General features: G+C 46.0%; 1 protein-coding gene across 1 annotated transcript in view; it reads left to right on the forward strand.

Moving 5' to 3' along the window:
* Positions 1–18,379, forward strand: part of LOC121546208 (conserved oligomeric Golgi complex subunit 5) — an 88,625-nt gene that overhangs the window by 65,915 nt on the left and 4,331 nt on the right. The window contains exons 13-17 of the mRNA XM_041857301.2: positions 5,526–5,687; positions 5,845–5,944; positions 14,333–14,443; positions 15,519–15,581; positions 16,640–16,743. Coding sequence (XP_041713235.2) covers positions 5,526–5,687; positions 5,845–5,944; positions 14,333–14,443; positions 15,519–15,581; positions 16,640–16,743 — 540 coding nt within the window. The remainder of the gene's footprint in view (positions 1–5,525; positions 5,688–5,844; positions 5,945–14,332; positions 14,444–15,518; positions 15,582–16,639; positions 16,744–18,379) is intronic.

An 18,379-nucleotide genomic window follows, 5' to 3' on the forward strand; every position in this document is an offset into this window, starting at 1 on the left:
CAGAAAGAGTGAAAGAAATGATAGAGATAAAGCTTTTCCAAAGGCCTCCAGTGTGAGTGTATCAGAGGTAGTTGAGTGAAGACATGGAGGGCAGAGGCTAGCTATATAGCACCTCTCTGAGGAGAGACAGGGCTTTGTAGTGGAGAGAACAGAGAACGGTTGAAGGACAGTTGAAGAAAACGATTGATAAAGAAACGTCAACATCAGAGTTTTATAGAATCTTGCTAGACCAGACTCCCCCTCCCATCGCCCTGGTGAAAAGTAGTGCACTAAATAGGGAATAGGGTAGGGCTGACCCCATTTAGTCGACTGGTCGATTATTTGGTGGATAGGCTGTTGGTCGACCGAGATTTGTTTTAGTCGAGCAGTGGCAAATATATACAAAAAATGTTATGGCACACAAGACACCTGTCTGATTTGCGCCTGTCTGAGTGGACTAATCCATTGCAGAGGCCGCATGGATGGTACACCAGTATCACCATGTATGTAGTTCTGTTCTTGTCTATTAATGTTCTGTATTATGTTTCATGTTTTGTGTGGACCCCAGGATGAGATACAGTCGTGGTCAAAAGTTTTGAGAATGACACAAGTATTGGTCTTCACAAATTTCGCTGCTTCAGTGTTATGATATATTTTTGTCAGATGTTACTATGGTATACTGAAGTATAATTACAAGCATTCCATTCCAAGTGTCAAAGGCTTTTATTGACAATCACATTAAGTTTATGCAAATAGTCAATATTTGCAATGTCGACCCTTCTTTTTCAAGACCTCTGCAATCCGCCCTGGCATGCTGTCAATTAACTTCTGGGCCACATCCTGACTGATGGCAGCCTATTCTTTCATAATCAATGCTTGGAGTTTGTCAGAATTTGTGGGGTTTTGTTTGTCCACCCGCCTCTTGAGGATCGACCACAAGTTCTCAATGGGATTAAGGTCTGGGGAGTTTCCTGGCCATGGAACCAAAATGTTGATGTTTTGTTCCCCGAGCCACTTAGTTATCACTTTTGCCTTATGGCAAGGTGCTCCATCATGCTGGAAAAGGCATTGTTCGTCACCAAACTGTTCTTGGATGGTTGGGAGAAGTTGCTCTCTGAGGATGTGTTGGTACCATTCTTTCTTAATGGCTGTGTTCTTAGGTAAAATTGTGAGTGAGCCCACTCCCTTGGCTGAGAAGCAACCCCACACATGAATGGTCTCAGGATGCTTTACTGTTGGCATGACACAGGACTGATGTGTAACGATCCCGGCAGTCTGAGTCGGGTCCTGTCTGGTGACTAGTTTTTCTGTTCGTGATCTCCAGTTTCCCGAGGGTTCGGGAACGCTCCGGGGAGCTCTCTTGATTTCCGCACCTGCATCCCATCAGCAATCTGCACACCTGGTCCTGATCATCACCCTTCTTAGGCTCTGGCCTAACATCCAGTCCCTGCCGGATCGTTAGCCATGAACAGTAGGTTTACCAGAGTATCAGTCTTAGAGCCTAGCGTTAGTTTTGTTGTTTTTGCACCATGTTGGTTTGTTGCTTACTTACCCCCGTTTTGTTCCATCTGCAGTCACCCGTCCGGAACCTTCATCCAACCTCTGCCTGGTGGTCGGCGGCTGCCGACCCAGGATGGGATCAACCACTGCACCCCCAACAACTAATCAACGCCGCCCGCTCTGTTCCCTGGATTATTCAGCATCACTCTTGAATTTGTAATAAACACTCACCTTCGTTTCAACTTACCTTGTCCTGGTCTGCTTCTGGGTTCTGGCTTAGCAACTCGTGACATGATGGTAGCGCTCACCTAGTCTTCTCCGGACAAGGTGTTTTCCGGATGCCCCAAACAATCGGAAAGGGGATTCATCAGAGAAAATGACTACCCCAGTCCTCAGCAGTCCAATCCCTGTACCTTTTGCAGAATATCAGTCTGTCCCTGATGTTTTTCCTGGATAGAAGTGGCTTCTTTGCTGCCCTTCTTGACACCAGGCCATCCTCCAAAAGTCTTTGCCTCACTGTGCGTGCAGATGCACTCACACCTGCCTGCGCTTGCTGGACTTTCTTGGGCGCCCTGACGCCTTCTTCACAACAATTGAACCTCTCTCCTTGAAGTTCTTGATGATCCGAAAAATGGTTGATTTTAGGTGCAATCTTACTAGCAGCAATATCCTTGCCCGTGAAGCCCTTTTTGTGCAAAGCAATGATGACGGCACGTGTTTCCTTACAGGTAACCATGGTTAACAGAGGAAGAACAATGATTTCAAGCACCACCCTCCTTTTAAAGCTTCCAGTCTGTTATTCTAACTCAATCAGCATGACAGAGTGATCTCCAGCCTTGTCCTCGTCAACACTCTCACCTGTGTTAACGAGAGAATCACTGACATGATGGCAGCTGGTCCTTTTGTGTCAGGGCTGAAATGCAGTGGAAATGTTTTTGGGGGATTAAGTTCATTTTCATGGCAAAGAGGGACTTTGCAATTAATTGCAATTCATCTGATCACTCTTCATGACATTCTGGAGTATATGCAAATTGCTATCATCAAAACTGAGGCAGCAGAAAAATAGTATTTGTGTCATTCTCAAATCTTTTGACCATGACTGTACATTTACCATTAATTCCCATAATTTCTCATCTACAATGTTTGTTTGGTTATGGTAATTTCTGTCAATATATTATTATTATTATTATTATTACAGTCTTACCGTTGTGATTGTAGGAGTTGTTTGCAGCGCGCACAACCTAGTCTACACTTGTGAGGAAAAGTTTTGGTTTATTTCATTCCATTTACGAGTTGTCAATTTATTAATTGTCTTTTGTTTGGAGCGCTCCTGTCAATCTTGAGTAAGGACACGCACCTGATTACGCATAGAACTAGGCTACCTGGCCTGCGCGCAAATGTAGGCTTATAAATGTACCCATTTGGGGATCTGATACTATTTCTGATTGTCTTAACTCACCATAACTGTGGAGCTTCTCAAAGTAATTTTTTCTTTGCCTCAAAAAGCAAGTAAACAAAGTCTGTTTTTACATCCATTGAGAATGACAATAGTTCCTCAACGTAGCCTATTTGAAAAATCTTTCCAGCTCTCTCTCTTTCGATAATGTCATGCTCTGATCCGGTGGAAATGTCATAAAGAAGACCTACCTGATTACTTCTTATCTCTTGCAATAATATCCTACAGCTGTATCTGTCTGTCCAGAGCTCACATATTTTATACAATGTTGCACGTTGGCTAGTGTGAGCTTCAGGTTAGACCCAAGTTAATAGTTGATACAATGTTTCAAGTTCCTTGAAGACAGGCCATGCGTAGCCAATGTGATTTACAGGATATTTATTTTTATCAGGATATTTTCTACCTGTGGGCTGCAATGTTTTTTGTTGTTGGCTTTAAGTAGGCTATTTTTACATATTGGCAATGGCAATAGAAGTTACTTTTAGATTTGCATCATTTTCATTTAGATTGCATTTTGATTAACCACATTACATTGATTTTGAGATACAAAGACTTTATTATAAATTAAATGAAAATGTGCATATGAAAATCATAACTGGCATGCAGATCAGTAGAAATGGTACGATAACTTGGCACTCCAAATGGAAAAGGTTGCTGACCGCTGGTGTATCCTATTACTGGCAACTTCAGGAGCATAATGGCAGAATCTGCGAAGGCCAACAACAGCATGAAGAGGGAGGAGGGGGGTCAGGTTGGGAACAGTTTTTTTCATTATTTTTTTCTGGTTAGGCTATATTGATCTCTGGCTCCCTCTTTAGTAATTTGTGTGTCTTGATTTTTAACTGCGGTGCTTAAAGCTTCAGGCAAAGTATCATACCTATAGTTGGTTTTATTCAAACATAGGGTGTCTATATATGGAAAATACACGTTTAAAAATGTTGACAATCGATTGGTCGAAAGAACAGACGACTCTCGGTCGACCAATATTTTTTTTTTTGTCGGGGACAGCCCTAAAATAGGGTGCCATTTGGGACGTAGACCCTCTCTACTGGGTGAACATATCCCTATCCTGCCTGTAAATGTCTGGAATAAGCAACTATATTTGTGACAGATGCAACAACCTGAGTGTTTAAATTGCGTTGTGATGGCTATGTGACCAGACAGGTGGAAATGGCTCCTGTACACTCTAGCGTCTGTCTGTAACTGCTGGAGCCTGATATGAGTCACAACACATTAACCTAAAGGTGTGGAATTCCAGGCCCAGCCAGGGGCCCTTGCTGCTCCCTGTTTCCCAGTAGGAGATCCTGGGCCTGGGTAGTCAGGCTACAGCGCCTGGCCCTGCTGGTTTTCCCTCTGGCACTCAGTCAAGCTGAGCCAGTGTTGATTAACCAGGAGCACATGAGGCCCACTGGGAGCAGACCCAGGCTATCTCCCTGACTCTATTAATTTTCATTCTCTCCCTCTCTCTATTACTCTTTTTCTTCTTGGCTCCCTCTCTCTATCCCGCTCTCAACCTCTTTAATTTCCTTGCTTTGCCTGTCTCTCTCCCTCTACCCCATACCCTCTCTCTCTCACTCTCTTTCTCTCTCCGTCTCTCTGTTTGCTCTCTGATGTAGAGCTGTCAGCCTGTGTGTTGTGTGTTGTCTCAGTGTTTAACCTTGTAATTACGGGCGCTGCTGTGGGCCAAATTACCTCTGTTACTCAAGGTGTCTGTTGCTGTGGTAGGGCACTGAAGAGAGAGGTAGAGAGGGGGCTGAAGGGAGGGAGAGGAGATGGATGGAGGGAGAGGGGGAAGAGAGAGGTGTGTGAAGAGAGGACAGAGGGCACACTAACAAGCTGCTAGAGTACTGCACGGACGGATAGAGTGAGGGAGGGAGGATGAAAGGTAGTGTGAAAAGGCCCAGATGGAGAAGTGACAGGGGGTGGGAAGTGATGGATGAATCGGCTGGTAGACACAGAGGGATAAGGGAGCAAAAGAAGTGAGAGAAGAGGGTGATGAGATGGAGAACAAACATTGAATGCACGTTTAATCGTGTGCGATAATCACTCGTCGTCGTTCAGTCATTATTCTCATTTAGCTACATTTCAGTTAATGAGAGAGCACCATTAATCAATAGACGCCATGTCTGATGAATTATGGTGCATAAAATTACTGGCCAGATGAACCAATGATTGGAGCGGCGCTGGAGAAGTGCATACAGCAGTGTGTGTGTGTGTGTGTGCATGCGCAACCCCATATTTAACCTCGTTCCTTAATGAATCTACAGGCTGCTGTTTGCTTGGGTTTCTCTACCTCTTCCCCATTTCAGCAGTGTGAGAAAAGAGAGAGAGCAAGGGAGAGAGAGAGTTGGAAGAGAGCCTGTCACTACTGATGTCTTTATCTCGCTCCAGCGGACAGACGAGTCCACTGTGGGTCTAGATCAGTGTGTGTGTCGGTGTGAGATGTGTAAATAGACAGAGAATCTGGCCTCTAGGCACGTTCCGAAATATAGGACTTTGTTTACACCAGGAAACGAATTAACCATCGATGTACTGTATATTGTATGTAATGAGATAAATAACCTGTGTGTGTGTGTGTGTGTGTGTGTAGTCCAGAGAAGGCGTTGAAGGACTCTCTGCAGCCCTATGAGGCAGCGTACCTCTCCAAGTCTCTGTCTCGTCTGTTTGACCCCATCAACCTGGTGTTCCCCATGGGGGGACGCAACCCCCCCTCCCACGACGAACTGGACAGCATCATCAAGACCATCACCAGGTACACACCTACACAAACACTGTTCTCTACTCCGACAAAATTATCCGAAAAAAAGCAGAAATATTATTTCTTACATCTGTTGTTCGTCTCACTTTTTTCCTGATCCTGCCCTGATCCTGTTACTTCCGACATCCTACATGTTATATTATTATTACAGTGAGCTGAACGTGGCGTCGGTAGACCCCAGTCTGACTCTGGCCGTGGCCAAGAACGCTGCCAAGACCGTCCAGCTCTTCTGTGTCAAGTCTGAACAACTGGTAGGTCACCACAAAAACCGTTTGTCCATCAGTCAAACCCTGTTCTGTGACTAAGTGGCAGCCCTGTATGTCAGTGAGTGTCAGTGGGCGCACGGAGAGGAGATGAGGGGAGGAGAAGAGAACAGAGGAGAATAGAGGGGGGTAGAATAATACAGACCGGTCAGAGCATGTCTCTCTCAGCCCATTGTCATCAGTGTTGATTCAGAATTTCCCTGCTGTGAATCAATGGTCATCATCAGTGGGCTGCTTGGCTAGTCAGATGAGGAGGATTACTGAGGAGGCTAGTGGCTGGGTTAGTGACCCATAGGGCTCTGGTCAAAAGTAGTGCACTATGAATTATATAGGGAATAGGGTGTCATTTGAGACACAACCACAGTGTCTGTGAATCGTTCCTCCTGCCTATTAATGTAGTCTTCAAAAGGTAGAATTGACCTGAACATTAACCAATAAAACATTTTTTAGACATTTTTTAGAGACAATCAGCACCTGACCACCCTGGCTCTCACCCTTGATTATATAGTGGGCTAGAAGTAAACCCTACAACCCCAGGAGCTCCCCATCTTCCAGCTCTTCACATATGGGGTGCGTCCCAAATGGCACCCTATTCTTTATACAGTGCACTACTTTTGACCAGACACCTATGGGCGTCCATGGAGTGTTCTCCTTTTCTCGGCTGATCAGCTGTAGACTGTCACCATCGACCACCTCTGTCTGTAAGTATTGTTAAAACTGAGCTCTACTAGGATCCAGCATGGCCTTTTCGTGGCTTTCTTTCAAAAATTACTATGAATTAACTGACTTATTTCCTAAAACTTGTCAATACTAAACATCATATTAAGGTGTGGGATATTCATTGTGTAACAATAAATAACTAGCAGGTCTATTACGCCTCAGCAGCTAGAATTTGTCCGTCCACAATTCAACTGTGGGAACATGGCGGCTCTCAGCACCAGACAACAGAAATTGCTGGCTGCTACTATACGAGAGATGGTTCGTGAGGAGAGTAGCTCTGCCCTCAACTTACAATTAAAACCGATAAATGAATCATTGGCAGTGCTCACTGCTAATGTGGATACCTATTCAAATTAAGTGGAACATTTGGAGAATACAGCCAATGTGACAGAGGTGCCACTCCATGACCTGGAAACAGCGTGAGCTAAGTTGGAAAGGATAATCAAACTCCTTAAAGAGAAAACGGAAGCACTCGAAAATCATTACAGTAAATGAAATGTGCGGGTCACAGGACTTGAAACAGGTGTGGAAGCGGGAAACCCAACTTCCTTCATGAGCAATCTTTTCTATGAACTGTTTGGGCAGGAGAAGCTGGGTCCCATATCGCTGATTAACATTGCGCACCGCACAGGTAAACTCCACAACCATTCTCGCTGTATGATTGTACGGCAAATTGTTTAGCCTTGCAGCGGAACCCGGGGGTCTGACCTACAGTGAGGGAAAAAAGTATTTGATCCCCTGCTGATTTTGTACGTTTGCCCACTGACAAAGAAATGATCAGTCTATAATTTTAATGATAGGTTTATTTGAACAGTGAGAGACAGAATAACAAACAAAACATCCAGAAAAACGCATTGTCAAAAATGTTATAAATTGATTTGCATTTTAATGAGGGAAATAAGTATTTGACCCCCTCTAAATCAGAAAGATTTCTGGCTCCCAGGTGTCTTTTATACAGGTAACGAGCTGAGATTAGGAGCACACTCTTAAAAGGAGCGCTCCTAATCTCAGTTTATTACCTGTATAAAAGACACCTGTCCACAGAAGCAATCAATCAGATTCCAAACTCTCCACCATGGCCAAGACCAAATAGCTCTCCAAGGATGTCAGGGACAAGATTGTAGACCTACACAAGGTTGGAATGGGCTACAAGACCATCGCCAAGCAGCTTGGTGAGAAGGTGACAACAGTTGGTGCGATTATTCGCAAATGGAAGAAACACAAAAGAACTGTCAATCTCCCTCGGCCTGGGGCTCCATGCAAGATCTCACCTTGTGGAGTTGCAATGATCATGAGAACGGTGAGGAATCAGCCCAGAACTACACGGGAGGATCTTTTCAATGATCTCAAGGCAGCTGGGACCATAGTCACCAAGAAAACAATTGGTAACACACTACGCCGTGAAAGACTGAAATCCTGCAGTGCACGCAAGGTCCCCCTGCTCAAGAAAGTACATATACAGGCCTGTCTGAAGTTTGCCAATGAACATCTGAATGATTCAGAGGAGAACTGGGTGAAAGTGTTGTGGTCAGATGAGACCAAAATCGAGCTCTTTGGCATCAACTCAACTCACCGTGTTTGGAGGAGGAGGATTGCTGCCTATGACCCCAAGAACACCATCCCCACCGTCAAACATGGAGGTGGAAACATTATGCTTTGGGGGTGTTTTTCTGCTAAGGGGACAGGACAACTTCACCACATCAAAGGGACGATGGACGGGGCCATGTACCGTCAAATCTTGAGTGGGAACCTCCTTCCCTCAGCCAGGGCATTGAAAATGGTTTGTGGATGGGTTTTCCAGCATGACAATGACCCAAAACACACGGCCAAGGCAACAAAGGAGTGGCTCAAGAAGAAGCACATTAAGGTTCTGGAGTGGCCTAGCCAGTCTCCAGACCTTAATCCCATAGAAAATCTGTGGAGGGAGCTGAAGGTTCGAGTTGCCAAACGTCAGCCTCGAAATCTTAATGACTTGGAGAAGATCTGCAAAGAGGAGTGGGACAAAATCCCACCTGAGATGTGTGCAAACCTGGTGGCCAACTACAAGAAACATCTGACCTCTGTGATTGCCAACAAGGGTTTTGCCACCAAGTACTAAGTCATGTTTTGCAGAGGGGTCAAATACTTATTTCCCTCTTTAAAAATGCAAATCAATTTATAAATTTTTTTACATGCGTTTTCAGGATTTTTTGGTTGTTATTCTGTCTCTCACAGTTCAAATAAACCTACCATTAAATTATAGACTGATCATGTCTTTGTCAGTGGGCAAACGTACAAAATCAGCAGGGGATCAAATACTTTTTTCCCTCACTGTATGCAGGAAAAAGGATCAGCAACTACTTTGAAAAAAAGGTTGACGACATCCGCTCCTCTTTTATGGAGTCCACTGGTCCCACTCACATAGAACTACCATACACCTTGACCTCTTTCTACCTTCTCTATCCAGATGAAATCCTGCGACTAGTGATGTCCGGCCTCCCGACAAACCTGCCCACTTGACCCCATCCCCTCCTCCCTTCTCCAGACCGTCTCTGGAGACCTTCTCACTTCCCTCAACTCATCCCTGACCACTGGCTTCAAGATGGCCAGAGCCGCTCTCCTCCTCAAGAAACCAACACTCGACCCCTCTGACTTTAAAAACGACAGACCGGTATCCCTTCTTTCTTTTCATTCCAAAACACTTGAGCGTGCTGTCTCTGACCAACTCTCTCGTTATCTCACTCAGAATGATATTTTTGACCCTAACCAGTCAGGCTTCAAGGCGGTTCACTCAACTGAGACCGCTCTCCTCTGTGTCACAGAGGTTCTCTGCTCTGCCAAAGCTGACTCTCTCTCCTCTGTTCTCATCCTCCTAGATCTATCCGCTGCCTTCGACGCCATGACCATTCAGATCCTCCTCTCCACCCTCTCGGGGTTGGGCATCTCAGGCTCTGCACACTCCTGGATTGCATCCTAGCTGGCAGGTCGCTCCTACCAGTTGATGTGGAGAGGATCTATGTCTGCACCACGTGCTCTCACTACTGGTGTCCCCCAGGGCTCGGTTCTAGGCCCTCTCGGTTCTGTCATATCCTCAAATGGTCTCTCCTATATTTGCTATGCGGATGACACTCAACTACTCTTCTCCTTCCCCCTTCTGACACCCAGGTGGAGACGCACGTCTCTGCGTGCCTGGCAGACATCTCAGATTGGATGTTGGCCCACCACCTCAAGCTCAACCTCAACAAAACTGAGCTGCTCTTCCTCCCGGAAAAGGCCTGCCCGCTCCAAGATCTCTCCATCACGGTTGACAACATTTTACATTTACATTTACATTTTAGTCATTTAGCAGACGCTCTTATCCAGAGCGACTTACAGTTAGTGAATACATTATATATATATATATTCATTATTTATTTTTATTTTATTTTTTTATACTGGCCCCCCATGGGAATCGAACCCACAACCCTGGCGTTGCAAACGCCATGCTCTATCAACTGAGCTACATCCCTGCCGGCCATTCCCTCCCCTACCCTGGACGTCGCTGGGCCAATTGTGCGCCGCCCATGAGTCTCCCAGTCGCGGCCGGCTGCGACAGAGCCTGGATTCGAACCAGGATCTCTAGTGGCACAGTTAGCACTGCGATGCAGTGCGTTAGACCACTGCGCCACTCGGTGTCCCCCTCCCAGAGTTCAAAGAACCTTGACGTGACCCTGGACAACACCCTGTCGTTCTCTGCAAACATCAAAGCAGTGACTCGCTTCTGCAGGTTCATGCTCTACAACATCCGTAGAGAACGACCTTTCCTCACACAGGAAACGGCGCAGGTCCTAATCCAGGCACTTGTCATCTCCCGTCTAGACAACTGCAAGTCTTTGTTGGCTGGGCTCCCCAGTTGTACCATAAACAGACTACCTCAGCCCGCCTGGTGTTCAACCTTCCTAAGTTCTCCCATGTCACCCCGCTCCTCCGCACACTCTACTGCCTTCCAGTCGAAGCTCGCATCATCTTCAAGACGCTGGTGCTTGGGGAACTGCACCTCCTTACCTTCAGGCTATGCTCAAACCCTACATCCCAACCCGAGCACTCTGTTCCACCACCTTTAGTCTCTTGGCCCACACACCCCTACAGGAGGGCAGCTTCCACTCAGCCCAGTCAAAGTTCTTCTCTGTCCTGGCACCCCAATGGTGGAACAAGATTCCCCCTAACGTCAGGACAGCTTAGTCCTTGCCCATCTTTCGAAAACGCCTGAAACACTACCTCTTTGAAGAGTATCTTAAATAACTCTCACGGCGCCTACACAGTAGTGACACCATGCCAATTGATGAACAAAGGACAATATACAGTGCCTTCGGAAAGTATTCAGACCCCTTGACTTTTTTCACATTTTTTTTACGTTACAGCCTTCTTCTAAAATTTATTAAATAAATACAAATCCTCAGCAATCTACACACAATACCCCATAATGACAAAGCGAAAACAGATGTTTTGAAATGTTTTGCTAATTTATTAAAAAGAAAAAACAGAAATACCTTATTTACGGAAGTATTCAGCCCATTTGCTATGAAACTCGGAATTGAGCTCAGGTGCATCCTGTTTCCATTGATCATCCTTGAAATGTTTCTACAACTTGATTGGAGTCCACCTGTGGTAAATTCAATTCATTGGACATGATTTGGAAAGGCACACACCTGTCTATATAGGGTCCCACAGTTGACAATGCATGTCACAGTAAAAACCAAGCCATGAGGTGTAAGGAATTGTCCGTAGAGCTCCGAGACAGGATTGTGTTGAGGCATATATCTGGGGAAGGGTACCAAAAAATGTCGGCAGCATTGAAGGTCCCCAAGAACACAGTGGCCTCCATCATTCTTAAATGGAAGATGTTTGGAACCACCAAGATTCTTCCTAGAGCTGGCCGCCCAGCCAAACTGAGCAATTGGGGGAGAAGGTCCTCCTCAGGGAGGTGCCCAAGAACCTGATGGTCACTCTGACAGAGCTATAGAGTTCCTCTGTGGTGATGGGAGAACCTTCCAGAAGGACAACCATCTCTGCAGCACTTCACCAATCAGGTCTTTATGGTAGTGGCCAGACGGAAGCCATTCCTCAGTAAAAGGCACATGACAGCCCTCTTGGAGTTTGCCAAAAGGCACCTAAAGACTCTCAGACCATGAGAAACAAGATTCTCTGGTCTGATGAAACCAAGATTGAACTCTTTGGCCTGAATGCCAAACATCACGTCTGGAGGAAACCTGGCACCATCCTTACGGTGAAGCATGGTGGCAGCATCATGTTGTGGGGATGTTTTTCAGCGGCAGGGACTGGGAGACTAGTAAGGATCGAGGCAAAGATGAACGGAGCAACGTACAGAGAGATCCTTGATGAAAACCTGCTCCAGAGCGTTCAGGACCTTAGACTGGGGCGAAGGTTCACCTTCCAACAGGACAACGACCCTAAGCACACAGCCAAGACAACTCAGGAGTTGCTTCGGGACAAGTCTCTGAATGTCCTTGAGTGGCCTAGCCAGAGCCCGGACTTGAATCCGATCTAACATCTCTGGAGAGACCTGAAAATAGCTGTGCAGCAATGCTCCCCATCCAACCTGACAGAGCTTGAGAGGATCTGCAGAGAAGAATGGGAGAAACTCCCCAAATACAGGTGTGCCAAGCTTGTAGTGTCATACCCAAGAAGACTATGCTGTAATCGCTGCCAAAGGTGCATCAAAACAAAGTACTGAGTAAAGGGTCTGAATACTTATGTTAATGTGATTTTTCCGTTTTTTATTTTTAATAAATTAGCAAACATTTCTAAACTTTTTTTGCTTTGTCATTAAAGGGTATTGTGTGTAGATAGAGATATTAGGGGGAGGGGACTGGCAACCAACCTGTGTTGCTAGGCGTGGTGGGAAGGGATGGGAAAAATGGTTTCCGGGTGCGGGGCGGGGAGTTGTACGGTGACATGTTGGTTTGGGGGAGTTGGGGGTGTAGGCCCACCTGTTTTTGTTTATTTTTCTTTACATACCAATTTCGTTGGTTGATTGCAATCATTGCTTCTACTCATTCTCTCACAGATAGATAGGTTAGGTCTTGTTCTCTCACAGATTGATAGGTTGGGTCTTGTTCTCTCTCAGATCTTCACACACACCATTACGAGGAACCACTTTTATGAACTTTGATACATCCCTGTGACTTTCCCTGTCCAATGAGTCATGAGGACTTGTGAATGTAGAAAAACATGTAGCGTGCGTGCGTACATAGATTGCATATGTGTGTGTGTGTGTGTCACTGTCAAAGCAGTGACTCACTTAGCAGAAGCTTCATTAGTAGGTTGGAGCCTCCTCCCCAGACACCCCAAGCTCTAAATATACACTCTGACACACAAGCAAACACACACACACACTGAGATGCGACACACATAGGCCTGACCTACACACACTCTTTCTCTCACACTCACAGACATATTCAGGTGTGAACAGGAAGCTGCTTCAGGGCTGGTATCCTGACACCTTTCTGTGCGTGTGTGTGGGCACGTGCATGTGTCATGAATGCCAGTGTGTGTGCGCGTGTCTGCCATCCACACAACTACACTCTGAGGCTATAGTTAACTGTTGCTTTGCCATTTTTAGACCGTTGCTATGGCAACACTTTGCACATGTTGTCTTATCTCTCGCTTTTTCTCTCTGTCTTCCTGAGATGGCCCTAATACCTCTCTCTCCGTCTTCCTGAGATGGCCCGAATACCTCTCTCTCCGTCTTCCTGAGATGGCCCGAATACCTCTCTCTCCGTCTTCCTGAGATGGCCCGAATACCTCTCTCTCCGTCTTCCTGAGATGGCCCTAATACCTCTCTCTCCGTCTTCCTGAGATGGCCCGAATACCTCTCTCTCCGTCTTCCTGAGATGGCCCGAATACCTCTCTCTCCGTCTTCCTGAGATGGCCCGAATACCTCTCTCTCCGTCTTCCTGAGATGGCCCGAATACCTCTCTCTCCGTCTTCCTGAGATGGCCCGAATACCTCTCTCTCCGTCTTCCTGAGATGGCCCGAATACCTCTCTCTCCGTCTTCCTGAGATGGCCCGAATACCTCTGTCTTTCTGTTATCCAATCAGCACTCTGTCTGCAGTGTGAAGATTCAGATTTCTTCCAGATCATTCCATTCCCAATGTTATTTTCAGAGCTTGTCTATGACTTTTCCTCCTATTTTCTCCTCTCCAATCATTTGATTAAGTCGAGTAGGTATAATGAGGATTAGATAGGGAACCTCTAACTTTCCCAGCTGTGTATGTGTGTGTGTGTGTGTGTGTGTGTGACCTGCTTGTTATCACCTCTGAGATGAGTGGTGGTGAGGTGTCCCTCTCCCCCTGTGGAACATGGCCTGAAGACAGCAGCAGAAACTGCTAGTACAGCTGGATCCTGGCTCCTGCCCCGTTGTGTGTGTGTGTGTGTTGTTCCCTGGTCCCTACTCTGCTATAGCAGTGGGAGCTGATGTCTGGCTCCTGTGTGCCCTTGCTCTCACTGCTGCTGTGTGTCTGCTGAGAACTACAGGTGACCTGACTTTTTTTCCCTCTATTCCCTATTTCTCCTTCTCCCCCTCTCCCTTTCTCTCTCTCTCCCACTCTCTCTTTTCCTCTTTCTCTCCCTCCCTCCATCCTTCCCTTCTTCTCTCACTCTCTCTTTCGCTCTAGCTATCTACCCAGGGGGATGCCAGTCAGGTGATAGGGCCTCTAACAGAAGGCCAGAGGAGGAACATGGCGGTGGTCAACTCCCTCTACAGACTACACCAGGCTGTTGCTAAGGTAACACACACACACACACACACGATCACACACACACACACACACGTATACTCACACACACACCATCACACACATTACACTTATTAGCTTGCACTGTATTCTTTTTACATGTCCACATTATGTTTTAAATGTCCACATTATGTTTTATATGTCTACATTATGTTTTACATGACACTACATCTGTATCAGACATCTGACACGTGTGTTATATTACACATTATAAACTGGGTGGTTTGAGCTCTGAATGCTGATTGGCTGACAGCTGTGGTATATCAGACTGTATACCACGGATAAGACAAAATATTTAGTTTTACTGCTCTAATTACGTTGGTAACCAGTTTATAATAGCAATAAGGCACCTCGGGGAATTGTGATATATGGCCAATATACCACGGCTAAGGGCTGTGTCCAGGCACTCCTTGTTGTGTCGTGGCTAAGAAAAGCCCTTAGCCCTGGTATATTGGCCATATACCACACCTCCTCAGGCCTTATTGCTTAAATATAGGAAGACTGGGATGGTAGCGTGACTAAGAGTTCACGCAGAAGAGTGTGTTTGTGTGTGTGCTGGTCATCTGATGTCACAATGATTTGATGGGGAAATGCTGACAACCAATTACCCTAGGTATTTGTAGAGTTAATGTATCTCATCACCCGAGGGAGGGAGGGAGGGAGGGAGGGAGGGAGGGAGGGAGGGAGGGAGAGAGAGATTCCTTAATATGGCTCATTAAATATGTATGATGTGTGCTGGGGCCTGTGTGATTAATAGTGTCATAAAAAGAGATTACTCTGCCATCAAATATTTAGTGGCCTGGGAGGTTGTCAAAATGGTACCATTTGAAAGCAGAGTGAGGCCGTTTCAGCAAGAACGGCTGGTTATTTTAGGAGGGAGGGAGAGAAGAAGGATGGGATGGAAGGAGGGACGTGGAGGATAGGAGAGCAAGGAGGATAAATGCTGTAATAACTGCTAGAAGAAGAATACGGAATATGTGGGGAAAGAAACAATTAGGGTTTGTCAGGATTCACTGTAACCTAATGTTTGACCTTTGTGTGTATGCGTTTGTGTGTGTGTTCTCAGGTGATATCAGGATTGGGGTCATGTCCGCCGGCTGCTGAACATGCTCTCACTGCTTCACTAGAGGTAAGACAGACACTCGTCTTCTCCCATACTGCTCTACTCTTCTCTCCTCTCTACTCCTCCTCTCTATAGTTCTTCTCTACTGATTTCCTCTCATCTCTACTCTATCCTTCCCCTCTTCTTTTTGCTCACCACTCTATCTGATGTGCAAATGGTGGTGGATTATGCTGTTGATTTTTCATTATGAGGTTTGAATGGGCACTTTTAGAACTTGGAACTGAGTTATGGAAGCCAAACAAAACATTGCTATTGCTGATGCATCTCACTCTGGGAGATAAAACGGTAAACATTGAGTGGAGTGTTGCGACTCTTCTTTGGCAATCACTCGCCTTTTCTCACAAAGGTCGTTTGTTGTAACTGGGAAAACGGTCGGAGGCTTGTTTCTCTCTGCGTTCCACCAATCCCACACACGCACGCACACACAACGGAGGGGACATTGTTAACTTTGTTGTGAAGGAGTTTAGAGAGGAGATCTGAACAGAGATCTGGTTATCTATCGCTGGCAGGGGCTTAGCCACATGCACACAAACACAAACACACACACACTGGGTCAGGTCTATTGAGTTTAGATTGATCTAAAGATGGAGCGGACGATAAACTGGCGGCCCCACTCCGAACCCCGCGACCGACACACACACATGCCCAAACACACACACACACAGTCTCATACACACAAATACAAACACACACGTACACACACACTCTTCCTCTCTCGTCTGACATGTCACGTGCACGGAGCGCCTATCCTAGAGCGCACTGCAAATGTCCTCTTATCAGCAAATCACATTCATGCAGCCAAGATGACCAGGAGCCACCTGTCTGTTTGGGTTGCTAGGCAATGGCAGACTTAAGCCAATCAGGTGTGTCCCTGTGGGGACTGTGTCCTTCAGCTACACACCTGGCCTGCAGATGCAGGGAGTTATGCTAATGTTTATTCAGTTCATCATTGTGTTTCCACTGATATTTGAGATGTCATTGTCTGACCTGAGTTGTTTCAAAGTTATGACACACAACCTCTTTTTATGCCATATTAAATTATACAGTCTCGTGTGTGCGTGTAGGGAGTACAGGCTCTGATGGCCAGTGCAGTACAGCCTCTCCTGCTGTCGGTCAGTGACTCCATAGAAGCAATCATCATCACTATGCATCAGGAAGACTTCTCTGGGTTAGTACAAACATACTTTAAGGCACCACACACATCAAGCTAGTTGCCCCCGTTCTAGGAGTAAGGTCGGGGTTTAAGTTGTTAAAGGGTAATGTTTACGGGTGGGCTTGGTGACATGGTGCTACAGAGCTTTATATGTGACAATAAGTTAACTGTGATACTACTATCTGATTGTCTCTGTGTTCCACCTGGCTGTAAACAGCATCTGTTGCTAATTTACATTTACAAAGTGTTTCTGTCTTTCCCCTGAGCTTGTGTTGTAATACAAACATGACATTTACACACACATCTACTGTTCTACACACACCACTCTGCTCTCGTATAGCATCCTGTGTGTGTGTGTGTGTGTGTGTGTGTGTTGTCTCTTCAGCCCCCTGTCCAAATGGCCTTTCATGGTCAGATAAACCCAACATGGCTGAACTCACCCCTGCCCCCTTTCTCCCAAACAAATACACTTGCACACACACACACACACACACACACACACTTGCATTGCGCAGAGGGAGCTCCTTGTAGTGACCATCTTAAAACTAGTTCTAGCACACACTCACCCTGTTCCTCACACACACACACGTCCTCTGAGTGAACTTTTAGTCACGCTACCATCCCAGTCTCCCTGAGCCATTGACCCCACTGACCATCTCCCAGATATAAGCCTTAGGGACACAGTGGCAGAGTAGCTGTTGCAGGATTCTAGTCACAGAGGCGATATTGACGTGTTAAAAAAGAATGGGGGTTTTCATTTAGTAAAAAAGTCAATCACCAAGCATCCATGCATGCCAGCCAAGGCAATAGCCCTGTGTAGCCTAGCTGTGAGACCAGCAGCTCGCTTGTATATGTGTGCAGAACCAGTCTAGACCATAGAATTAGGAATTAGCTTTCAACTTACTCTTAAAAGTTGTAATAGTAGAATGCACAAGGTGACATGTCGAAATTGGGTAGTGCATCATCAGTATTCGTCTTGTCATTGCATACTTTGGAGAGCTATTTAGAAGCCCATAGATTTTGTTGTACTGTTTGAGTCACTCAAATATCACACGAATACACATTAGACATGGCAAAATGTATAGAATTGTAAGAATGAGCTTTTAAACCTGCTAAATGTTCTCTCCGCCAACAAGAGGGGTGTGAACAGTTTGTGTCATGAACAGTGCTTGTGCACATAGAAATAGAGGGGGCCTGAGGGTAAGGGGGGGGTGGTACCCCTATCAGACCACCTCTACAGTTACATTCAGATATTCTCCCTCCGTTCATGCTGCTGCTCCATTCATATTAGCCAGACTCCTCTCTGTACAATAGAGAGGCTCCCAATGGACCTGTAGACTCAGTTAGTCTTGGGGCTTTGCAGTCATGACACACACACACAGCTAGCAGGGTCCCATTAGACAGAGCCACACAAAGGGTCCCTGCGTCAGTACTGTAGCCTCCTGCCGCTGGCTAAATGTTATCGGCCCCTGGCACACACTGGTTCTTCTGTCACGGCCATACATACAGAGACCGAGAGCTCAGATTGACATTTAGCACTCTGAATACAGACTAGAGTGCTTTCCGCTCTCTGATCTTACACAGACAAGGCCCTGCTGGGACTTAGCCGACTCGCAGCGCACACATACACACATTTGCATACACACACACT

Source organism: Coregonus clupeaformis, unplaced genomic scaffold (assembly GCF_020615455.1).
Source record: "Coregonus clupeaformis isolate EN_2021a unplaced genomic scaffold, ASM2061545v1 scaf0070, whole genome shotgun sequence".
Taxonomy (NCBI): Eukaryota; Metazoa; Chordata; class Actinopteri; order Salmoniformes; family Salmonidae; genus Coregonus; species Coregonus clupeaformis.